This window comes from Lagopus muta, chromosome 13 (assembly GCF_023343835.1).
Source record: "Lagopus muta isolate bLagMut1 chromosome 13, bLagMut1 primary, whole genome shotgun sequence".
NCBI lineage: Eukaryota > Metazoa > Chordata > Aves > Galliformes > Phasianidae > Lagopus > Lagopus muta.
This window is the reverse complement of record NC_064445.1, coordinates 2,069,128-2,092,472: the sequence shown is the minus strand read 5'-3', so window position 1 is coordinate 2,092,472 and position 23,345 is coordinate 2,069,128. Positions and strand designations below refer to the sequence as shown.

The window sequence follows — 23,345 nt, the reverse complement described above, 5'->3', positions numbered from 1 at the left end:
AGACCTGGTGGTTTGAGAACAGTTCCCTTCTTGAGGAGTCAGGTAAGCAAGAAAGTCACCCATTCAAAAATAGGGCTTTTATTTTTTCTTTTAATGTAAAAAAAAAAGTGAATAAAAATTAACTTTTTTCAACCCAGATTCTGACAGCCATTGGTTGCTGTCCACGCTGACTGCATCTCTAGCATTGAAGGGAAAAGTCAGATGATTAAGACAAAAGCAATTCAGTAGGCTAAGACAGATGTTATAGGATCTCTGCAGAGAGCTCAGAACAAAGCAGCCAGGATCCTTCCCTACTAAAAGCAGCTAAAATCCTGGCTCAGCACTGTTCCTCTAAGAGAAATAACCTGCTCCCACTGAGCCATCCCAAAGAAATAGGGAGAAATCATCCTGAAATCATTCAGGCTCCACACTTAGTGCCCTGTGCATAGCTGCCAAGCCTGTGCTCACCAGCCTTGTAACATGCCCACCCACTGCCTCTGCAGCTGCACCCCCACCTACTGCCTCCAAAGCATATTAGATACCAAAAATCAGCAGGCAGCTGAGAGGGCTGCAGCCCCATGCCAATAATTTGGTTGGAGCCAGCACTGGCAACATCACTGGGGGACCCTGGATCTGCTCACAGCTAACAGGCAGGTCCCCACACTAAAAAGCAAAAAGCAGGAATTTCACGTTCGAATCCTTTTATGATAAAGTTGGAAAGAGGTACCAAAGAATGGACGTTTGTTCTCAACTAGCTGAGGGTCAGGCCAAGTATACAGCCACGTTAAAATCAACCACAGCCCCTCAAATAACTGATTCAGCTGTCTGCAAAGGTGCCAAACCCAGATGGGCCATGGCTAAGCCAGTCCTTCAGACACAAACACATTCTGTAACTGTCGGGTAACAGTTTCGACCTTGGAAGAGGAGGAAGAGGCAGGAGAAGAGAGAAGGGAAAGTGCTATTCCTCTCTTTCACGGTGAAAAGAAACCCCAAAGAGCAAGGAGCCGCATCTTCCCTGAAGATACCACTTCAGTTGGCATCGAGGTGTGCAGCTTTACAGAGCAATTCAGTGCAGGGGCAGTCAGGCACCACTCTCCTCTGGCTACCCTTAAAACAGGATGAGGAGGGGTGCTGGAGCAGGGCATGTCCTGGGCAAACAACTTCTCACTCATACGCACAGCAGAAAAGGAACTTGGAACTTGCTGGCCCCTCAGCTGCACAGGCAGTCCTCTTTTTCAAGGCCTCAGACTTCTCCCTCCCTAATGATGAGGTCGCATGCTTTGGACAGATCCAGTTGCTTACTCTGAGCTTTCTTCTACCTCCTTCTGTTTCTTTTTCTTCTTCTTCTTCTTGGTGCTGGTTTCACTGATCTGCAAAGAGGATCGAGTTCAGGAATTAATCAAAAAGGCACCACTCACTGCTCATTTCAGGAAGACAGTCCAGCCCACACGCAGCTAATGCAGCACTGACAGAAATCTCTTTCACCTCACATTCTTTCACACACAGCCCCAGGTGTCCAAACACCACACACACACTCTTATCCCAGGTGCACAACAGACAGCAACTCTTCCCAATGCTTGAACCATTCCATGGCAGCACCATTCCATACCACTTCCATTTGTTCTTCCCCACTCTCAGATGCTTCTTTGGCTTTCTTTTCTTTCTTCTTCTTTTTCTTCTCCTTTTTGCTCAGCTCCTCTGGTGGTGGAGTGGCTGGGGATGATGGGGGGCTCGCAGCCTCATTTTCACTCTCTGACTCTCGCTTCCTCTGTTAGGAGAGCACACTGTCAGACCATTTTCCAAACGAGCTCAAGTGATGGAAAAGCTGTTTACAAGCCCATCACAACTGCTTTTTTTTCCCTGATTGAAACTTCTCAGTAAGCAACACTTTGAACAGGAGTGTGAACTACAGACTGCCAGAAGTCCCTAACAACATACAGCATAAGGATTCCTTTCTGCCAGAATTACACCCCAACTTCCTAAGTGTTCCCTGTACTCCAAATACTTTTATTTGAAACACTGCTGCACTACATGCAAGCCTTGACTTAGATCCTTACATCAGAGCAGAAGTCCTAGCTCAGGGAACTCTATATACAGTGTTTGGGTGGACTCCTCAGATGAACATTCAGTCTGTAATCTCCAGAAAGGCTCTCTGGCACAATGACCTGGCACTGTAGCTCCATCCAGTGTATTTCTTTGGATGCTGCAGCTTTTACAGTACTCCTCATTCCCACTTATGGTGCTGCAGTATTCATATACAAAGGGACCGAAAGGACAGAGCAATGGAAGCACTCTGCCCTCACAGAGACAGGTTCTACCACAGAAGCACAAGATCCAAAGCAGCCTTCAGAGCCCAAACAACCTCAAACCAGAGAGCAGCATTACTTACTTTTGGAGCCCTTTCCACCTCTGACACAGCCTGGGGAGCTTTAGCTGCCTCTTTCTTGGACGACTCCCTAAAAGAGAAGAGACCTCAGGCTGAGTGGGACTGCTGCTGCCTTCCACAAGTACAAAGGCCCCTCCACAAGGGTTCCCTTACCCACAACAGGCATTGGTTGGGGGGGGTCAGTGTGGGGATGACCTGCAGCCTGCACCAGTGCCAGCTGGACAGGACAACAGCAAAGCCTCCCCTCTTTCATTTAGCAGACTGACTCCCTCCAGAGCCACAGGCACAGGCTACAAAGGGATAACCGTCTGCTCAGGGCCTTTCACTCCAGCCTGGCAGAGCATCAGCACGTTCCCAGTGACTTTGAGGAACACAGCTAAACACCAAGGGTCCAGATAGCAAATTCACCTTGGACCAGGTCTGACACACCAAGCACAAAAGGCAGTGCCCAGAACAGTGCCCACAGCATGCAACCCATCACTGCGCCCACCGCTCTGAAGCTGCACACCCTGTACCCACCTGTAATCCACATACTCCTTCTTCCAGGAATCTGGTGTGCACTCATTGGGCTTTCCATGTTTGTCCAGCAGGCCCTTCTGGATCATCATCTTCTTTTGACTGGCCTGACAGCAAAGGGCAGAAGGTCAGACCCCAGCTCCATGAAGGAGAAAGCATCCCTTGGGCTTCAGCTACCCACTCTAAGGAATAACCTAGGAACAAGCCAAGGCAACAACTGCACTGTCACCAGCTTAACCATTCTCTGAGGACCTTCTGACAGCTCACAGGAAACACCCACTGCACAGCAGCCTACAAGTCTCAAACAAGGAACAGGCAGAAGGCATCGGAACTTTAATTAATGGCTGATTTGTGAGAGAAGTAACAGCAGCAGACAACTGTGTATCACTGAACTCAGATCCTTGGCCATAATCATTCCTCCAGCTTAATGACCCACTACATTTCAGCTGAAGCTCTCAACTGCACAGCTCCTTGCCCCTCCAGAGCCATCAGCATGGGGTGATAGATGAAGGTCATCTTTGCACAGAGTGCTAATGCCAACCAGTTGACATCATTTGGCTCTTGACCACAGGAGGGCTCAAGCACAGACCTGAGGTGCCTGCAGCCCCACACCTGGGCACCCACCAACACCACTGAGTCCCCAGCTGCTCACCTTGGGACCGAGGCCCCATTTGCGGGGATATGTGTCTCTCTCCATGATGACTCTCTTGATCTTTGCTACCACGCCATGGTCGCAGGTAGAAATGACAGCAGTGGTCATCAAGGCAATGGCTGCAGAAACAGGCAGGGAGCTTACAAACACATTAAAGCAGCAAAACTGTGAGAGTACAGATGCAAGAATGTGCTGGGTTCAGGCTGTTCCTCCTTTGGCAGCACAAAAGAGAGACAAACCACCGCCAATGCCCTATCCCCCTGAAAACTCACTGGAGGAAACTCTGGTCTAAAGCTTCAGAAAGATGTCCTGCTCAAAGGCAGCGAGCTGCCTTTGAGCCACATCAGAGGCTGCCACATCAGAGGCTGGAAATGCTCCTGCAGCTGCCACTGAGGCACAGCTGGGATTTTCATCAGGTGGCTGTATGTGATCAGACGTCATCCCTCGTCTCAGTGGGGACAGAGCCCCCCAGAGAGGGGCCCTGACCCTGCCAGCACTGCTTTGCTCCTGCAGGCAGCCAGCCACACACCACAGCAGCCCCCAGCAGGACACTGGGACACTGCAGGGTCTCTGGAGGCTGCACGGCACCCAGACCCTAGAACAGGAATCGGGGTGCTGCAGGAGGGCAGTGCCACTGCACTCAGAGAATGGATAAACTTCATCATCACCTCACACACACCTGAGCTCTGTGCAGCTGAAACACTGAGGAGCACTCCAAACCTTGCCAAATGATAGCTCTTAAGGAAGCACTACTTGAACTTCCATGCATGCTGTCTAATCTGCTACACCTTCACTGGAAAGTAGTTTGTTATTTTTGGACGTCGGTGGGCACAGGAATAAGCAGCTTCATACCTAAGCAGATAGCTTCTCCTTTTGTGGTGATGACTACAATCTCCTGATTAAGCTCAATACCGTCTTCATACCTCAGGACACCAGGCAGCATGATCTTGGCTCCATAGCAAATGGCATTAACCTACAGAGGAAGGGAACAGAAAGGCTTGTAAGCGACTTGAGGACAAAAATCAACGCAAGAAGCACCACTAATATTTTACCTTCCCATTGCCACTACTAACAATAATACTAACATGCTTCTAGCTGACTACCAATATCAGGTCCTGCACAGCACATGACACAACAGTGCTGTGCACGAGGACCCCAATCCCTCATTTATGAGCTGCACAAGACAGGACACAACCTCTGCTTCGAGCAGCCCTACCTCAGGAACTCACCGCACTGTCTTTCATGACGAGCCGCTTGTGTGAGGTGAGCAGCTTCTCCAGGGGCAGGATGACACGCCGCAGGTAGCTGTCATCCTTGTTGTTGTCGTACTGCCACTGTGCGTCCAGCACGTCGTGCATGGTCACCATGTTGTCCTGCAAAGACACAGCCCCTCTGAGCTCCCCCCTAAGCAGCAGCCAGCTTGAAACGTGCAGAAAAGACACAGCTGAAGCCTAATGGCAGATAGCGTGCTGGAAGGGAGGGAGAATTGGTGTCCAATTCACAAACATCTATAAAATCCCCATAGAAAAGGTAAGAACAAACACATTCTGCTGGCAGCCCGAGGGCAGTCACATCTCTGCTGCTTCAGGCTTCTACCTGCCCAATGTCACACTGCACTGGGGTCAAGTGTGCAAGCCCTGTCTACATGAAACACTTTTCAAGTGTGACCAAGCTTAAATATCTAGGACTTCTAGACAAAGTAGATGAGTGAGTAGAAGCCTGAATTAATCAGCTCATGAATCTGTAACATGGGATAAGTTACTGAAGCAGCTGCAGCATCCATCACCTTGGGTTCACTGTCAGTGAATTGCATCTCTGTTAAGAGCACAGATAGGGCAGCACTTGCACTCTGATAATCCAGCTTTGCAAGGAGAGAAATTAATCCTAGAGTATGAATGGGCAAGTGGGATCCAGGAACAACCAGGTGGAAAACTGCCAAGTGTTGAGGATCACACAGAACTGCACAGCCCGAGCGCCCTTGGCTAAGGCACAGTGCCTGCACTGCACCCTGACACAAGTGATCGTGCTGCTGAGCAGACAGCTCGTGTGTCTCAACTCCAGACACGTGCATGGTTTGTAGGCTGAGAAACACAGGTGGCATCAAACAAGCTTTCAGTCACCAGGGTGCACTTCCCAGTCGTTTCTGTCCCAAAGCTTAATTACCAGAACAGGGACAAGACCCTGAACTGAACTCAACGCTTTGGTTCTGGACTGCCTATGGCAAGTCCATTGCAGGTCCATTCACAGCACCCCCTGGTCACCGTGCATCCATACCCTTCCCTAACACCAAAGAAGAAAGACCATTTTGGGGAACTCCTACAATCTCCCATGTTCTAGTTTGCTGGTTACAGTCACAACCATCACCCTACCATCTCTCCCAGGATGCCTGACCGCACTCTGCGGAGCTCCTGCATTTGGCCCCCAACACCGAGCAGCAAACCAAGGTGGACACAAAGCGTTCGGATGTACGTGCCTGCTTCACAGCTCACCCAGAAGATACCTGAAACACCAGAGAATTTACATGTATAGCTGTAAGCGAGCCACATCTGCAGGCTCCACATCCAGCCCCTCACAGAGCCATCAGCATGGGGTGATAGATGAAGGTCATCTTTGCACTGAGTGCTAATGCCATCTAGCTGGCATCATTTGGCTCTTCAGCAAAGGGTGCAAAACTAACAAAAGAAAGTAGCTGAGATTTGTTTCTCAGCATAAACAACTGCTCAGTGGGTGCAAGGATCTGTATCTCATACATTTGCAAAGAATGGGAAGCAGCACACTTGAGCTGTGAGTGTAATCAAAGGCAGGAGAGCTGTGTTTTACCTAATCTTCTCTCAGGATCATACTCCACCAGCTTGCTCTCATAGATGGTTCTGACTCTCAGCTGTCTCTTAACAGCAGCGATGAGGGGCGGTCGCTGGAAGAGCGCTCCTGTCAGAGTTTCTATTGCCTGAAGGTAGAAGCAGAAGAAAGAACACCTTAAGCTGGGCCATTAGCACAGCTGACGTGCGTGCGAGCACCTCTGGGTCTCCAGGAACAAGAACCTTTTTATGGAGTGACAGGCTCATCACCATGTGGCTATTTCCTATTTAAGAAGGCTGTGTGAACCACTGATGTGGTCAAAACGCTCCTGCAGCTGCCACTGAAGCACAGCTGGGATTTTCATCAGGTGGCTGCATGTGATCAGACATCATCCCTCGTCTCAGTGGGGACAGAGCCCCCCAGAGAGGGGCCCTGACCCTGCCAGCACTGCTTTGCTCCTGCAGGCAGCCAGCCACACACCACAGCAGCCCCCAGCAGGACACTGGGACACTGCAGGGTCTCTGGAGGCTGCTCGGCACCCAGACCCTAGAACAGGAATCGGGGTGCTGCAGGAGGGCAGTGCCACTGCACTCAGAGAATGGATAAACTTCATCATCACCTCACACACAGCACACCTGAGCTCTGCTCCTACCCCCTCATCTCCCAGAGAAGCCAAACTCTTTGCACAGAGTGCCAGCGTAGCCAACAGTGTGCTGAGACTTACCCTGGCAAGCTGAGCCTCACTTTCAATTGCATTGTGCAGCCGAACAATTCCCACATACTCTTTGCCTGAAAGAACGACAAGAGCAGTCAGGAGCGGCCACTTGCATTTAATGTTGACCTCAAGGCACGCACTGCCACACAAACAGCTCTCCTAGGAGGTGCACAACACTCATTATGCAGTAGGTTATCCCCCCCGCCCCCCAGAACAATCTAAGCTGCATGTTTACTTCTTCACCACAATTTATTTCTTGGGATTTGCAGACTTGTGCCTTAAGTTCAGTTAGCACACAAAACCTGTCTTTTGAGACCTGTTTTCATCGACCTAAAAGAGCACAAATCCCAGACAGAAAAGCAATCAGAAAAACCAGTTGAGACAGCACAGATGTGCCCTCAATGGCCGGAAGCAAGACGGATAAGCAATCCTTGAGCTCAAGGCACTGAAAGCTTAGGGCAGGTCTCCCAAAGACAAGAATGGAAACCTCCCTGCCTCCAAAACAACTCTGCACCTCCTCAGCCTCTCTGACCACAGTCCCATGGCAGTGAGCCTACCTGCACTCTGCTGAGACTTGACGAGTCGTGTCGCCCTCTCAATGCACACAATGAGGCACCCAGTCACCTTAGGGTCCAGGGTGCCACTGTGCCCTGTCTTCTCTACTCGAAGGATGCGTCGGATCCACGCCACCACCTCATGGGAAGATGGATTGGAAGGCTTGTCCAGGTTGATGAAGCCAGACCTACAGAGTGAGATGACAGATTAAGAGCTACACGCTGGGGCTAACAGCGGTAATGTGAAAAACAGGATGAGATCTGTCTTGGTAAGATTGAGCCATTCCTGAATAAACAGCTGGACAGGAGCTGAGCCACAGAGCTGCTCCACAGAGCACACACGGAGCTGTTCTGCACTGCAGCTCACATGCCCCATGATTAAACAGTACTCTCCAGAATGCTACCACTGCTCAGTGTAAAATGCTGCAGCCGTGCTCCAAGCAGACCCAAAGCCCCACGCAGACTGAATGGCTCTCCAGAGAAGCACCAGGTCTCCCCTGGTGTACATCTACCTGCAGAGAAGCCACAAAACCAAACCAAAGCCACCCCCAAAGAAAACGGCCAGCAGGTCCCAGGCAGACATTCACTGGTGAGCAGCAAGACGGAGTCGAGAGAAAAGAAAAAAGAATCTGGAACAGAATGTGCTTGTGAGATGCTAACTGTGGAAGTGAAATAAGACACTCTGGATTGTTACACTCACCGTACATAGTCAGAGATCTCCCTCTTCAAGGGATTAGCACCGGAAGGGAGGGGTGTGTAGTGTGTTGTCAGCACGTTTAGCTTGTCAAAGTTCTACAAAAGCAAAGCAAATAAATGACTGTAAGTATCATGAGATGGAGGACAGCAGCTTTGCCTCAGCACAGCTCCAAGTTGCACAGGGGATGCTTTGCATTCAGGTTAATGAGCTTCTCTGACTAAAACCGCAAAGATGAGGGGCAGAGAAAGGAACAGCACAAATAAACCCAGCAGAGCCTCACTGCTTTCAGGTCACGGAGCAGAAACCCGAACGAAACCCAACAAGAAAGACGGGGAGTCACCGCCTCTCCGTGCTCGTTACCTTCAGCAGCAGCGGCCACTGGGACGTGTCCAGCTGCGCCACACGGGACTCGGGCTTGATGAGGAACTCCTCGGTGTGCTGGATGTCCTGCGGAGCACAACGAGGGCTCAGTGTGTGCCGCGCGGTTTCGCTCACACCGCCCATCCCCCCCTTCTCTGCCCGCCCCCCGCTCCCGGGACGGCCGCACGGTGCCGGGCGGGACACGTGGAGCCCATCGCGGCCCTCCGCCAGCCCCGCGCCGCCCTCACCGCCACATCCTCGTCGGGCAGCGATCGCTTGTCCTTCTTCCGCCGTTTCTTCGCGGAAGAACCTACGAGAGAGACGCGTTTAGCGGCCCGCTGGTCCGATAAGGCGCCTTCCAGGCCAGCCCCGCCGCCGGGCACCCCCCCACGGATCGCCACGCGGCCGCAAGTCGCACGCAGGATCCGCCGGCCCCCTCCCGCCCCACTCCGATCTCCCTTCCGCCGCCCCGCCACGCACCGTCCCCGTCCGCCATGGCCACGCCGCGTGGTGCAGCCGCCGCGCCGAGAGCGGAAAGGCCGCCCCTTCCCGACAGCCCCCGCGTCACCACGTGACACCAGGTAGGCGGAGCCACAGCTATCCCGCCATGCGTGACCACGCCCTCGATGGCCCCGCCCACTCCACGGCCCCGCCCCGCGCCCCACGAACCAATCGCTGCAGCCAGGGAGCGCGCTAGCACCGCAGCTTTATTTCAGACGCTGAGCTCGACCGTAACACGGCATTACGCTCCCCGCCGGCGGGGCCACGCGACCCGAGCTCGTCCCGCCGGCAGCTCCCCGCGCACGCGAATTCCGCAGTCCCGAGGCAGCAGGGACCGTCCGGGCACAGTCCAGTGACAGTCCGAGCAGCTTTCAGAGCCCGTGTCCCGCGGGGCTTAGCATGTCCTGCAGCACCAGGTGCAGCAGGTGGTTCTGCTCGGCGCTCAACAGCGGCCACAGCTCGGCCTGCAGAGCCCGCAGCGCGGCCGCGTCCTTCTCCTGGCAGGCCAGTACGGCGGACTGCAGCAGCAGGAAGAGCTCTGAGGGCAGGTAGCTGGCGGCCGCAGGCAGCCCTCCTCCCGCCGTGCCGCCCTCGGGCGCCTCCCAGCAGTACTGCTCCAGCGTGCGGGCGTGCTCGGGCGGCAGCTTGCCGGGCGGCGGCTGCAGGAGAAGCAGCAGCAGCACCCGCGACACCTCGCAGCTCACCAGCGCGTCCAGGAAGGCTCCGCCGGGCGCGGCCCCGCCGCTCCCCCCGATCCCGGCTCCAGCCAACGCCTGTGCCCGCGTCAGCGCCGCCAGAGCCCCGGAGTAGTCACGGCCCAGCAGCAGGCAGGAGGCGCGCTCCGTCAAGCAGCGCAGCGCCTCCAGGGGCAGCTTAGCGGCCGCGAGGAGCTCGGCAGCCCTCTGAAAGTGCGCGGCGGCGCGGGCGGGCCGGCCCGTATCGCGCAGCGCTGCCGCCAGCTCTAGGCAGAGCCCGGCTGCCAGTGCCGGCTGCCCCCGCTCCAGGTGCAGGCGGGCGGCGAAGGCCCCACAGCTCTGCGCCGCCGCCAGGTGCTCGCCGAAACCGCCGCGCAGGGCCAGGCGCTGCCGCAGGTCCCGCTCCTGGCGCAGGAAGAGCCGCGCCGCTTCGCCCAGCGCCGCCGCCTCGGCGGGGCCGTGGAAGAGGCTCTGCGCGCAGCGCGCCACCGCCAGCTGGCACCAGGCCGCGTAGGGCAGGCTCTCCTGGGCACGCAACTCCCGCGCCAGCGCCGCGAACTGCTCCGCAGCCTCCGCCACGTTCGGTTTCCGCAGGAAACGCCGCCGCAGCTTGGCGGACACCAGCCGGTACCGCGACAGGAAGTCCCCATCCCCGCCGCCGGGGCCCGGCCCGGGCCCGGAGCCGCCCGCCCCACCGGGCCCCGAGCCACCCGCCGCCGCCAGCATCGCGCGTCGCCAGGAAGTGGCGCAATCACGTCGCGTCCCCCTTGGAGCCTTATTCCGCTGACCAATCAGCATCCACTACCGGGTCAGGCGGGGAGGGGCGCGGATGGGGGTGTGGCCTAGTATCAGTCCCGCCCATCTACGAGGCGTGGTCACATCGTGTAGGCCCCGCCCCCTGGCCGGCGGGCAGCCCGGCGCTCGGTGCAGCCCGGTACTCTGCGGCTGCCCGGCAGCAGCGGTCCCGAGGGCGCGCAGGCCAGGGCTGGCTCCTCCCTGTCCCCAGACGCTGTGCTAAACAGGAGGTGCTCAACTTTCTGCCCCGTTGAACCCACTCAGAGTGCCGTGCGGATGCTGCACCCTGGGAACTTCCCTGCGTGGGTAAAAGTTCGGTCCCAAAGGGCGGTGCAGGTGTTGAGGTCTGAGAGCGAAGCTCACGCTCGGTATTTTACTCGCGTGGTGAAGTTCAGTGCATGCAATGAGCACCCCCGGAATTCTAAGAAAACCCGTCTGACCTATTGACTCTCAGAGCGTTCCACAAAGCTGCTGACTGAAACTGCAAGGTGGATAATGTAACTCATCCCTCTGCAGCACAAAATCCCCCAGGCTGACAGTGCTGTGGCGTAGCGCTGATCTGCCTCCCCCCCAAACACCCACCGTGCGCAGGCAGCGCTCTTCCTGCACTCAAAACCGCAGAGAGCCCACGGGATGGCAGTGTGCAGTCGGGCTGCTGCCACCCAGCATTGCGCGTTGGTCTCAGGAAAGCTGTCCTCCGCACAAGCCGTGCCTCGCTTCTCCTCCTGCTGCTCTCTGGCTGCTGCACAAGGTGGCAGAAACCAGGAGTCTGCTGCTTGCTGCTCCGTCCTTAAGCACTGCCAGGAGCAGAGTGCTCTGTGCCTCCGTGGGTGCAGGTACCCAGAGGTACACGTTGCAGAGTGACTGACACCAGCGAGCTGATGCTGTAGAAATGCCCTTGAAGATCCCCAGGCTTTCTCTAGTCACAGCTATTTCTCTGCTCTCTGTCTGACAGGTTGGGTTTATCTTTTAGATTGACTCAGCGAGGGCAGGAGGTGAGGCTGAGCCAGCATGACTTACCGAGACGAGGAGAAAATGGGCTCAGTGGCCTCCGCTTTCCTCTCACCAAGCTCTGAGATTTCCGTGGATGGAACAAGGCACCTCCTGGCACATTTCCTATCCTGCCCACACTTTGCTGAAGTTTGTGTTCTGTTGGGGTCGGATGTTGGTGCCAGGTACCCAAGGAGCATTGCCATGGGTTCAAATCTGAGCCCTCTTTCCTTCTGCCCTCTCACCCCCCTTCTGTTGGGCATTTTCACGCCTCCTGCACCATCAGCCTATTTGTGTCCTGTGTACCTGGGTGCACTGCAGAACTTACCTCCTGCACAACCCCCTCCACAAGGGCCAGGAGGGGAAAACCAGGCAAGCCCATGTGGGAGGGAAGTGGGGTGGGAGGTGTCATCACCAGCCAAGGGCTTATAGGGGCCACGAGGAACAGGAACTTCTGTCACAGCCGGTGCAGGAGCTGAGGAGTGCCAGGTGAGGTGAGCAGCTCCGGGTCAGGGCTGCCAGCTGGTGGGAGGCCATGCTCAGAGCTGAAAGGGAGAGCCTGGGGCTGTGCAGGGTTGTGGCATGGGATCATTTGCAGGTGGTGGCCATGTTGCTGTGCCATACAGACACACAACGCGTGCTGCAGGGCTACCTTTACATGCAAACTGTGCTGTCTGTATGCACAGGGGCTGTGCTGGCCCTTGCGAAGTGTATGCAGAGCACTGTGATGGGTGTCAGGCAGAGCATGCTGCTCTCAAACCATCAGGTGCTTGGTGGCAACGCTGCTATGCAGTGAGCTGTGAGCGGTGAATGAGGGGCACTCAGTCCACTGCAGCTTTTTACCGCTGTGAGTTGCAAGCAGCAAGCTTATGGAGCTCTGCAGCCTCCATCCAGGCACGCTGCCCTGCCCTGCTGCCCGGGTACGCTGGGCAGGTGTGGAGGGAACAGAGAAGGGCATTAGAGAAGTTGTGGTATGTGGGAGGGAAGCTGGAGATTTCTGCAGCTCTCCATCACTCAGCATCATGGAAAGTGGAAAGGGGAGGGAGGCACTGGGGCACGCAGGAGCTCATGGGCATGCAAAGGGTTCTGCAGGTGGTCCCAGTGGGGCAGGTGCTGGCAGAGGATGTCCAAGTGCACAGCGTTGGGTCCCTGGGCTGCACATATCCCAAATTCATATTTGCTGTACCTGTTTTGTCACTTGTGTGAAATCAGAGCTTGGGGTGGGCTGACCCCCCACTCCAGACACTGTTAAGCAGCTCACCTCACACACAGCCACAGTCTCATCTGCCCGTTCCCAACCACCCTCATGGCACAGAGCTGAGAGAAGCTGGGACAGGCAGGAACGGGCTCTGCTTTGCTGCCAGTGTTTAATGGGCACATCCTCAGTGGACATTTCCCTACAGAGAGCAGGCAGAACATGTTCTTTGCCCCGAGCCATTTTCCCATTGCGTTTGGGGCACTGGGTACCACAGGTGGCTGTGCTCCCTGTGCATCCCAATGCCTGCATGCCTCCAGCTAACCCCAATACCCCTTGCAGCTCTCCCTGCACATCTCATTCCAGGTCCGAATGCTTACGATGGACCCTCAGAGCACCCCCCCTCCTGCCATTGAAGTCACTCAGCAGCTCCTGGGTAACTCCTGCTGTCAGATCCACGACGGGTTCCTCTCAGTGACGCTGCCTGTGATGTACTCACTGATCTTTGCCGTTGGGCTGCTTAGCAATGTGCTGGCATTCTGGGTGTTCTCATTCAGCATGCAGCGCCAGACCTCCATCACTGTGTACATGAGGAACCTGGCCCTCTCCGACCTCCTGCTGGCCCTCTGCCTGCCCTTCCGCATCGCCTTCCAGGACAGGAGTGAGCCCCGTGTCTTTTGCAATATTGTTGGGGCCTTCTTCTACCTCAACATGTATGTCAGCATCACTTTCCTCAGCCTGATCAGCCTGGACCGCTACCTGAAGATCATCCGGCCCCTCCAGAAATACAGGATTCACACCGTATCCTGTAGCACATTGGCCTCTGGGATGGTTTGGGTGGTGAACTTTGCCTTCATGCTGCCTTTCTTTTTTGAGAAAAGAGGGAAGGGACCCTGTGACCATAAATGCTTCCACTTCAGGAGCAAAAGCACCATGGCAGCAGCCTTCAACATGGCCGCAGTAGCTGCCTTCTTCATCGTGCTGCTGCTCTTCCTCTACTTCTACAGCAAGATATTTGCCAAACTGCACCAGGTCTCCTCAGTGAAGGCCCAGCAGCTGAACAAGAAGACCAGCACGAGAGCCATCACCAAGACCTTTGTGGTCCTGATCATCTTCATCGTCTGCTTCACCCCCTACCACACTGTCCGCATCCCTTACATCCTGGCGCAGATCGGGGCCATTTCCAGCCTGCCCTGGAAGCAAGGTCTGCACCTTGCTAACGAGCTCGTGCTCTGCATCTCAGCCCTCAACAGCTGCCTCGACCCCATCATCTTCTTTTTCTTGTCCAGCAGTTTCCGCAGGGCCGTGCTCTGCACCATCCAGGGCAGGCTGAAGGGAGCCCTGCTGAGCAACCAGGGCAGGCTGACCCCCAGCAGGTCTGTGACAGAACTGTAGGGTCAAGGTCCAGAAAATGGGATTTCCTCATTGCAGATTGGCTCTGGCCACTGGTATTTATGGGACAAGACTTGCTGGGAAGATGGAACCACTCCATGAGACATGGCTTAGAGGGCATGGTGTGATGGGTCGGGGTTGGGCTCGGTGATTCATTGAGGTCTTTTCCAGCCATAATGATTCCATGACTCTACGACTCATGTAACACCACCAGGGTCAGAGCCTCCATGGGAGTAAACAAGGAGGAAAGGACAATTGGGACCTTGCTTGTTCCTACCACAACTGGCATAGGTGAAGAGCATATTTCCGAGCACAAATGAAGCTGGAAGTGCCAAAGGAGATTTGGCCTTGGCCTGGGAACCCCAGGCAGCCCAGAGAGCAGGAGCAGAGCTGCAGGCAGATGGAGGAGAGGAGAGGAGTGAGAAGGGGAATGGGAATCATTACTAAGGACACATCGTCTTCTCACCAAAGAGAGGAAGAAAGGGATGGGACAGTAGAAGGTGCAGTGCAAAAGCATCAGGGAAGGATGAGGAGACATCAAAACATCACTTATGGAGCAGGGGAATATTTTGCTCCATGATGGAGCCCAGAGGTGAGCGCTGCCAGACTTGCACTACAGACCTGCCAGGAAATGCTGCAGCCCTGCAGCCTCAAACCATGTCAGCAACAGCTGTATTCTCTTATTACTGCAGCCTCTGTAATCTCAACTCAGCCTCACATCTCTGTGCACTGAGCTCAGGGTTTCCTTTAGCTCTTTGCTCCTCTCACCAGCACATTTGCAGGGGCTGGCAGCTCTCCTGGGAACAGCACAGCTCGCATGGGGCCATTGCTTCAGGAAGATTGCAATGGGCAGAGGGGCTGCGGTGCCTCCAAGCCCCAACAGGAGCAGCTGGCTCTGAGTTTCTCAGCTCTGCTGCTCTGCAGCAGCTCCAAAAGAGAAACCCATGAGAGATGTGCAACAGTTGCTGCCTTCATCAGTGCCTGTTCCCTTCCTGCAGAAGATATTTCTCTGTATTTTTATCATGTTCTATGCCCACACCTCATTTGTTCCCTTATTCTTAGGGCAGTGCAGAGGTGGAGCAGCAGCATGCACTCCCTATTGGGCAGCAGAGCTGGGCAGTGAGGGGTGGGGGTTCATTAAGACCAAAGTGCCATAGTGACCACAAGACTCCAACACCTGAATAATACTTGGGAGAATAAAATGTTTCCTTAAAGACTGATTGATCTGATTTTTCCAATCAAGGTATGAGCAGCTTCAGTCCTCTTTTCTCTTTGTATGATGAGCAGGAGAGAGGGATATTTCACACAGAGGGTGGTGAGGCACTGGCACAGGTTGCCCAAGGAGGCTGTGGATGCCCCATCCCTGCAGGCATTCAAGGCCAGGCTGGATGTGGCTCTGGGCAGCCTGGGCTGCTGGTTGGTGACCTGCACACAGCAGGGGTTGGAAATGATGAGCACTGTGCTCCTTTGCAACCCAGGCCATTCTATGATTCTGTGATGATCTCTTTAGCAGAGGTGGGGGGAAAACACAGCCAGCAAAGCTTTTCCTATGGAAAGCTGCATACAAAGGTCACAACGCTGTTTTTCTTTTCCGATCAGTGCTGACGAGCTGCAGCAGCGTGCGGTTCAGAAGCCTCAGCACTGCAACAGCGGTGCCTGTGTGCAGTGCTCAGCGTGCACAACCTCCCCCGCAGCCATCCTCCCCCACAATGGAAGCCGCAGGGCTTGCAGGGCTGCGCTCACTGCTGGGTGCCCCACATCTCACCCCCCGCCCCATCCCCAGGACGAAGGCGGTGGGATGCAAACCGACATCCTTTTCATTTCTAGCTCAAAGCAGCACAGGCATCGTTATCTCCGGCAGGCAGGAGGTGACGCGCAGCCGCGGGGGCTGTCGGGAAGTGGCGGCGGTTCCGCTGCGCTGTGACCCCAGTATGGCCCCGGTGTGATCCCACTGTGAGCCCAGCACAGCCCCATGGCAGCACACAGCCGCTGCTGCCCTGCACCCATTGGATTCTGCACTGCCATGGCTGCAGCCTGCAGCTTGCCCAGGTGAAAAGCAATTTTTCGTTCCCTTTGCATGTAAGAGGAGCCCCCCCTCCTCACGTTACCCCGGGGCTGTTATTGCCTGGATAAGAATTTTAGCTGATAGATGCTTTAATCAGAGATTATTGTTTATTGTGTAGTTAAACTGGTGATGGATGTGTCACGTGGTGAAGCAAAAAATAAATAAATTCATGCTTCAAGCGTACTTGAGACCGTGTCCTTCTCAATCCTGATCCATGACACTGTTGGAATATTATGCTGTAAATTATTAGTAGAGTGTTATGTGGTGGTTATGCAAAGCAGCAGCCGTTCTGCTCTGCCTCATTACGGTAACTGTAATGATGCCTATGCAATGTTAATCCCAGGCCTGGGATGTCTTCAGGAGGTTCACATGAGCCCAAATCACTGCACCGGTAGCTCTGGGTCACTGCTGAGAATCTTTGTGCTGGGAAAGCTGAGCGGTCGTGCTCTAATCCATGGGGAATTCATGACATTCTCTATGACACTCAAATCTGAGGATGGAAAGGACCGCAGAAGCATCACGCCTGTTGCTGCTCTATTCCAGGTGCAGTCGGGGCTCACAGCTGTGACATCTGCTGTGACACCACGGGGTGCACAGTGGGCTGCAGGGCTCTGAGCAGCCCCTCTGCTGCCTGCCATGGCTCTGCCCCATGCATCCATGCTGACTCGCCGGTGCCTCCGCCTGCTGACCCCACAGCCCGTGTTCCTGAGCAGCCTGCCTGGGTGGGACTGCCGACAGCCGACAGGGGAGAGAGCAGCCAAGAGGAGAAGGAGGAAGGATGGGGAGGGCCGCAGCCTGCCTGCATCCTCCTGGGAAGAGAGGTACGGCAGTGGGAGGTGTGTGCTGCGTGTGGTGGGGGAGCATTTGGGTATGGAGGGCTGCCGTTAGGAAGGTCTGTGTGTTGTACACTGCATGCACAGCTCAGCTGTCTGCTGTCAGAACCCTGAGCAATCGTGGTGTTTATTGCCCTCAGCAAGCACCAGCCTGGCTGTGATTGTCAGTGCCAGAGCAAAGGGCTGCATTGAGAGCTTAAAGGTTTCACCTCCATCCGCTTCTCAGGTAGAAATGAGAGTTTCAGCTGGGACAGAAGTAATGGAAAGGGCAAACAAAGAGGTCTAAGCAAGAGGGAAGGAGCTGGGACAGAGCAACTGCCCTACTGGCAAAGAGGAAGTACTCACTCATGTGATTCACAGTTCTGTGCTTGAAATCAGCTGGTGATTTGGATGCAGCTCCCAAAGCCCCACTAGGGAAGAACAGCAATATATCCAGCTGAGCACGTGATAGACACTTAGGACAGCTTGGATATCCATCTTGCCCCATCCTCCCTTATTTTCATTGCAAGGCAGCTTTGTGTGTTGCATTCCTGCTCTCCTTGGCTTGGATATAAATATCAGTGGGTTCCAAGATTCATCTCCCAGCTGCTGCTGGAGGGCTGGCCATGTTCATGAGCCAGTAATTCCCCTTATGCGGCGCAGAAACTGCATTGGTCCACACTGAGCTTCATCCCATGCAGCTTTCACAGCAGTGACCAGCAATGCGAGCAGGCAGAGGGTGCAGTGAGCAATGAGAGGAGTGTCTTGTTCTTCTATGGGAAACCTCCAGGGAAACAGGGCTGTTCTTGGCTCTGTCTTCTAATGGGGGCTCATCCAGGACAACGGGGGCCCAGGCTCAATCTGTCCTGTGCTCGCTGTGGCTCCTGTGTTTGTTGTGGCTCCCAGGTCCTCCCACCCCAAGCAGCTCTGAGCTGTTGTGCTTTCCAGGTTGGCAGATGCAGCGACACCGCTGTGGAGACTTCCATACCAGGAGCAGCTGCAGGTAAGGTGTGCAAAGCTGGAATTTCTCCATCATGTTGCCCCAACTGTCCCTTTCCATGCCCTTGAGCAACTGCCCTTAGGATCTGGCACAGCAGCTGGTCCAACTCCACCGAATCATTAGGATTGGAAAAGACCTCAAAGATCACCAAATCTCACCCCAACCCATCCCCACCATGCTCGCTGAGCCAAGTCCCTAAACCCCACCCTTTGCTGCCTTCATTCCTGAGTTATTCTAAAGCACAAAAGATGCCCAGGCCCTGCCCAGTGCAGGACAGGTTAATGGAGGCTTCATTGCTCCAACACCCCAGACCCACCCTTGGGGCCACGGTGTCTCCATTGCTGTGTGGTACACAGAGGCTGCGTGGTCTTGTGGGAGTGTTCCTGGCTTTGGACTGCTCTGTAGGTGAAGTATGAAAGCCTGAGGGAGGTTCTGCAGATCCTGACATCACATCTGTTGGAGCTGGGAGGAGGTGTGCAGGATCCCGGAGGGCTCTGCTGTCCCCTGCAGCCCGTGGTCCCCTCGGTGAGTGCCCATGGTTGGTTCCAGAGGAGCTCCCTTGCTGCCTTCTGCTTTGCAGACTGCAGAACAAGAGCTGCATGCTGCACTCATACAAATCTGCACCAGAAGCAGTCACCGCTGTTGCTGTCACCGCTGCTGAAGCACAGCAGCCACTGTGCTGCATCCACTGGTTGGGCTCCACAAATGCCCAGCAAGTGCTGTTGAATGGCAACGGGTGCCACTTTTTATGCATGGAAGAATTTATTGACACCCCTTTGCTTCATCTGCACTCCCACGTCAGACGGCATTCTGTCAGACTGTCCCTCTGCTGCCATCTGTCACACGGCAACAAAAGGAATCGGGATATTATTGGGAAGCTTCAACCCCTACTGCCATCCCCGCAGCGTCTGCCTCTGACATTGTGGGCCAACATCATAAAACAGGAAGCATCACTTTTGGAGCAGCCCTTGTGCAAGGCTTTGATTTCCTTCTTTCCTCCCTCAGCCCACCATCAATGGGTACCGCAACAAATCCACGTTCTCTGTGAACCGAGGGCCGGATGGGAACCCCAAAACAGTGGGGCTGTATGTGGGGACGGGCAGAGGTCAGTATGGGACCAGGGGTGGTGCTGGGTGAGAGCTGCTGGGCTTACATATCCCCTTTTCTTCTCTTTTGTACAATGGGGTGATTCAGAGCAAAGGCTTTTCTCCAGCTTACAGCACTGCACACTGCATGGTTTGCAGTGAAACAACCCCCTCAAATACCCATCTCTCTCTCCAGCAAGAAATATTGTCTGCGTGAGAACTGACCACATGAAGAACATACCCCTAAAGCACAAACAAGTGGCCCAGGTAAAGTAAATACCACGTCTGTCTGCAGGTGGGAGAACAGACAGGGTGCTTGGGGAACGCTGCATTGGTTGTGTGTTTGTGTCCATTCAGTGTGTATGTGTATCTCTATGGATGTGTAGTTATGTGTTGTTCTTGGATCTGTTTTGATTCTGGCCAATGGAAAAAATGCCTTTTGAAGCACAAAAGTTAATGCCGGAACCTCAGAAGCATCCCCTGGAGTGAAGTTAATGAAGCAGCAATTAATTGCTATTTAAAACAGACGAGAGGCACCAAGTGGGACGATTGAAACGTGTTGTTTTCCTCGCAAAGAGTTTTCTCTCGACCCGAGATAGCACAGAGGGCAATGGTGGAACAGTCGCTGTTTGGGGCATGGCATCACACGAGGATGAGGCTGTGTCCCTCACTGTGCTGTGCTCCATGCAGTGCTATGAGCAGTTCATCCGCCGCTCCCCACTGGGCTCCTGCATCCTGTTCCATGAAGGTGGGCACTGGAGGGAGCTGGTGGTGCGCACCTCCCAGCACGGCCACACCATGGCCATCGTCACCTTCCACCCCCAGCAGCTGGGCCGGGTGAGTGGGACTGGGCCAGCTCCAGGCCATCCCAATGGCTGTCACAGAGCTCTATGGGCATATTGAAGCGACCATTCCTTCCCTCTCTTCCAGGAGGCTCTGGATGCTCAGAAAGCACTGCTGAGAGAGTTCTTCACCTGCGGACCTGGAGCAGCGTGTGCCCTGACGTCACTGTACTTCCAGGAGAGGTACTGATTTGGTTCTGCCCCATGGGAGTGTTGAGCCTGGGGAACAAAAGGGAAAACCTAAAGTGCTCTTAGACATGACCTGGGTACTGCCAGGCTGATGGCTGCACTCAATGGTCTTAGGGATCTTTTCCAACCTAAATGATCCAATGGTTCTATCATTCCCAAATTGCATCAGCAGCAAAAGAGGGCTACAACCCTCTACAAAGGGCCACAACCCCGCTACATCGTTGTGACCCGATTCAATTCTCAGTTGCAGATCCCTTAAAAGTGTCACAATTCCTTGATCTTGTTGAAATGCTCGTATGGAATAAAAGCAAACGTGCACCCTAGGAAAGGGGCAATGAAACGCCGCCCCCCCAGCAGGGTGTCATTTTATGTGTCCTTCCAGCACCATGACGCGCTGTTCCCATGAGCAGTCACCCTTCCAGCTCCTTCATGGAGAGCCACACATCTTCGAAGACGTGCTGGACCTGACATTTCGCATCTCCCCAGATGCCTTTTTCCAGGTGAACACAAGAGGAGCAGAAGTGCTGTACCGGGCAGTCAGGGAGCTGAGCCAGGCTGCCACAAACACTGTGCTCCTCGATGTCTGCTGTGGGACGGGTGAGCAGCATGAATCATAGAACAGTTGGGTTGGAAGGGACCTTAAAACCCACCCAATCCCACTTGTGTTGTGAGCTGGTTGCCCCCCACCAGCTCAGGCTGCCCACAGCCCCATTCAGTCCAGCTACAGGGATGGGGCACCACAACTCCCTGGGGCTGGTGCTTTCCATGCCCAACATTATCTCCAATGCTTGTTTTCCTACACTGAAATGCAGTGTGTTTGTGCATCCCTGATTTCCAGGCACGATTGGTCTCTCTCTGGCTCGCCACGTGTCCAAGGTCATTGGTGTTGAGATAGTGCAGAAGGCAATAGAGGATGCCAGGTGGAATGCAGCATTCAATGGTAAGTTCAACCACTGCCATTGCTGAGAAACCTGAAGCAAAAGTGAAAGGTTGCTCCTAACTACTCCCTCCAGTCAGCAAAGAGTGGGATTTTGTGTTTGGGTATCTGAGAGTGCACCTTGTTCGTGTGTCTGCTTTCACTTTGCAGGAATTTCAAACTGTGAATTTCACAGTGGAAAGGCAGAGGCTGTGTTACCAGAGCTGCTCTCATCGTGGGAGGATGCCCGACCCCTTGTTGCAGTGGTGAACCCATCCCGGGCTGGGATCCGTAAGGATATACCATTTATTTTCACCTTGAAGAGAAAGTTTTGAGCAAGCTGTGTGTGAGCTGTTGTGCTGGCTCCAAGCCCCCAGCTCACTCATTCTCTAGATGTTCACTCTGGCCCTACAACCACCCTCATGGCCTCTTGGTTTGGGCCAGTGTTGGGAAGTCTCACAGTGGCCCTAGAGCCCAGATGCTGCCCACTGCAGTGGGGTGTCCCCAGGAGCTGGAGTGTCACCAGGACATGGTGAGATGGTGCTGTGCTGTTGCAGATCACAGGGTTGTGAGGGCCATCCGGAGCTGCGGGGCCATCCGAAGGCTGCTCTACATCTCCTGCAAGCCGGAGGGTGAAGCCATGAGGAACTTCCTTGAGTGAGCAGCCTCCTCTTTTCTTTTCTGCTGACATTAGTGACACTTGCGTGCCCTGAGAACGGGGACCTGAGGATCTGTCCTCAGCACATGGGGGGAGTTTGTTGTTACCTAATTTCACAGGGTTAATTCTGCAGGTGGGACCCCGGTCAGTGTGTGGCCAGAAGTGGTTTGTGCTTTTGCACTGCTTTGGGTTTACCTGCAAGCTGCACTGGTTGAAGCAGTGGGTATTCCTGATGCTGAGTACCAGCAGAATGCATCATTCAGGGGTAGAAAAAAATGCAAAGGTGTTGTAATGACATTGTGCACAGCCCTTCCCAGCATAACAAGGAGGGTGGTGAGGCACTGGAGCAGGTTGCCCAAGGAGGCTGTGGATGCCCCATCCCTGCAGGCATTCAAGGCCAGGCTGGATGTGGCTCTGGGCAGCTTGGTCTGCTGGCTGGCGACCTGCACACAGCAGGGGTTGGAACTGGATGAGCATTGTGCTCCTTTGCAACCCAGGCCATTCTAGGATTGCATAATTCTATGATAACAGTGCAGCAGGGTGTGGGACACCACATCCCCACGCTCCCTGCAGGAAGGTGGGCCTCCAGCCAATGAGCAAAGCCAGCTCCTGGGATTAGCCATCACCTCCTTAGGGTTAATCACCCAGCCGAGGGCTGACGGATGTTAGCCAACCTAAAGATACTCTCTTAATGCCTCCTCCGTGAAGCTAATGGCACAGGAAGGCTTACAGGGCAGGTCTGAAGGTCGCCCTTCAATGCTGTTCTTCCTGCAGGCTGTGCTGCCCCCCTGACCCAAGGAAGAAGCTGGAAGGAGAGCCGTTTACCCCCGCGCTGGCTGTGCCTTTCGACATGTTCCCTCACACTGCTCACTGTGAGCTGGTGCTGCTGCTCACCCGCTGACAGCAAGGAGGTTTGCAGCTCTGCGAGCTCAGGAAGCGACCTCCTGATGTCCTTACGGAGCAGATGTGGCTGCGACTTGAACTTATTTTTATATGAATCTCAAGAAATGAGTTATTTTCCATTTGCTCTTACTGCAGGTTGCCTAATCGATATGGAAACATAATGATTTCTGGAAGTCGTTTTCTCATTGGGTTGCTCTGCAATAGCCAAATAAACAGATAAACCAGGCTAATTGCATAAATGAATAGAAGGTATTTGTGTGTTATGCTCTTCTCATTGGCTGGCAAGCTGCAAGCCTCAAAGGTGCTTGAAACTCTCTCCAGGTCTTCAGAAAATGAAACTACTGCAAATTGGAGGTAGATCTCAGTCCACAGAATGTTTCTACAGTCGGGCATTGAGTTTCCTCAGAAAGAGGAAATTGGTTGAACAGAGGTTGGCAAACTTCTAAGGAAACAAGGAGAGCTTCTGCCCTAAAGACTCTGCCTGCTGGTATCTCTCACAGCTGTGATTTGATCCTAAAGAACCCTAAGGATCATAGGATCATTGAGAATGGAAAAGACCTCTAAGATCAAGTCCAACTGTACACCTACTGCTAGTATTCCCCACTAAGCCATGTCCCTAAGAGCTTGGGACAGTGCCAGCCACCTTCAC

The 23,345-nt window shown here is 54.3% G+C and overlaps 4 protein-coding genes and 5 non-coding genes across 11 annotated transcripts; 2 read left to right on the top strand and 7 right to left on the bottom strand.

Moving 5' to 3' along the window:
• Positions 1-62: 62 nt before the first annotated feature.
• DKC1 (dyskerin pseudouridine synthase 1) lies at positions 63-9,239 on the bottom strand. Its single transcript, XM_048959623.1, has 15 exons — positions 9,139-9,239; positions 8,907-8,968; positions 8,659-8,745; positions 8,302-8,393; positions 7,605-7,789; positions 7,057-7,121; positions 6,354-6,480; positions 5,903-6,033; positions 4,763-4,906; positions 4,386-4,506; positions 3,534-3,652; positions 2,885-2,988; positions 2,369-2,435; positions 1,589-1,747; positions 63-1,349 (listed from the first exon to the last, which is right to left on the bottom strand). Exons 1-15 carry the CDS (start codon positions 9,152-9,154, stop codon positions 1,278-1,280), a joined length of 1,551 nt encoding a protein of 516 aa, XP_048815580.1. The 5' UTR covers positions 9,155-9,239; the 3' UTR covers positions 63-1,277.
• Positions 3,365-3,440, bottom strand: LOC125699978 (small nucleolar RNA SNORD83). The gene has a single exon (XR_007379746.1). It is a non-coding gene; the product is annotated as a small nucleolar RNA SNORD83 (small nucleolar RNA).
• On the bottom strand, positions 3,960-4,206 carry LOC125699980 (small nucleolar RNA SNORD17). Its single transcript, XR_007379748.1, has one exon. It is a non-coding gene; the product is annotated as a small nucleolar RNA SNORD17 (small nucleolar RNA).
• LOC125699986 (small nucleolar RNA SNORA36 family) lies at positions 5,606-5,739 on the bottom strand. The gene has a single exon (XR_007379753.1). It is a non-coding gene; the product is annotated as a small nucleolar RNA SNORA36 family (small nucleolar RNA).
• LOC125699983 (small nucleolar RNA SNORD83) lies at positions 6,109-6,184 on the bottom strand. Its single transcript, XR_007379750.1, has one exon. It is a non-coding gene; the product is annotated as a small nucleolar RNA SNORD83 (small nucleolar RNA).
• Positions 6,710-6,956, bottom strand: LOC125699979 (small nucleolar RNA SNORD17). Its single transcript, XR_007379747.1, has one exon. It is a non-coding gene; the product is annotated as a small nucleolar RNA SNORD17 (small nucleolar RNA).
• Positions 9,240-9,340: 101 nt separating the features above from the next.
• On the bottom strand, positions 9,341-10,775 carry LOC125699866 (40-kDa huntingtin-associated protein-like). Its single transcript, XM_048959851.1, has one exon. It carries the CDS (start codon positions 10,650-10,652, stop codon positions 9,531-9,533), a length of 1,122 nt encoding a protein of 373 aa, XP_048815808.1. The 5' UTR covers positions 10,653-10,775; the 3' UTR covers positions 9,341-9,530.
• Positions 10,776-10,939: 164 nt separating this feature from the next.
• Positions 10,940-15,659, top strand: LOC125699867 (probable G-protein coupled receptor 34). Of its 3 annotated transcripts, none has more exons than XM_048959852.1 (2): positions 10,940-12,128; positions 13,177-15,659. In XM_048959852.1, the coding sequence occupies exon 2, from the start codon at positions 13,207-13,209 to the stop codon at positions 14,227-14,229; it is 1,023 nt and encodes a 340-aa protein (XP_048815809.1). In that variant the 5' UTR covers positions 10,940-12,128; positions 13,177-13,206; the 3' UTR covers positions 14,230-15,659. The 3 variants fall into 3 exon arrangements, with proteins under 3 accessions (XP_048815809.1, XP_048815811.1, XP_048815810.1); XM_048959854.1 differs by having other exon boundaries at positions 12,121-12,133; positions 13,201-15,659; XM_048959853.1 differs by having other exon boundaries at positions 12,121-12,133.
• A 440-nt stretch (positions 15,660-16,099) lies between these two features.
• On the top strand, positions 16,100-22,938 carry TRMT2B (tRNA methyltransferase 2 homolog B). The gene is made up of 13 exons (XM_048959850.1): positions 16,100-16,275; positions 16,835-17,112; positions 18,052-18,106; positions 18,509-18,628; positions 19,109-19,208; positions 19,385-19,455; positions 19,879-20,025; positions 20,119-20,213; positions 20,602-20,816; positions 21,058-21,159; positions 21,307-21,426; positions 21,693-21,792; positions 22,568-22,938. Exons 2-13 carry the CDS (start codon positions 16,928-16,930, stop codon positions 22,692-22,694), a joined length of 1,437 nt encoding a protein of 478 aa, XP_048815807.1. The 5' UTR covers positions 16,100-16,275; positions 16,835-16,927; the 3' UTR covers positions 22,695-22,938.
• Positions 22,939-23,345: the final 407 nt, after the last annotated feature.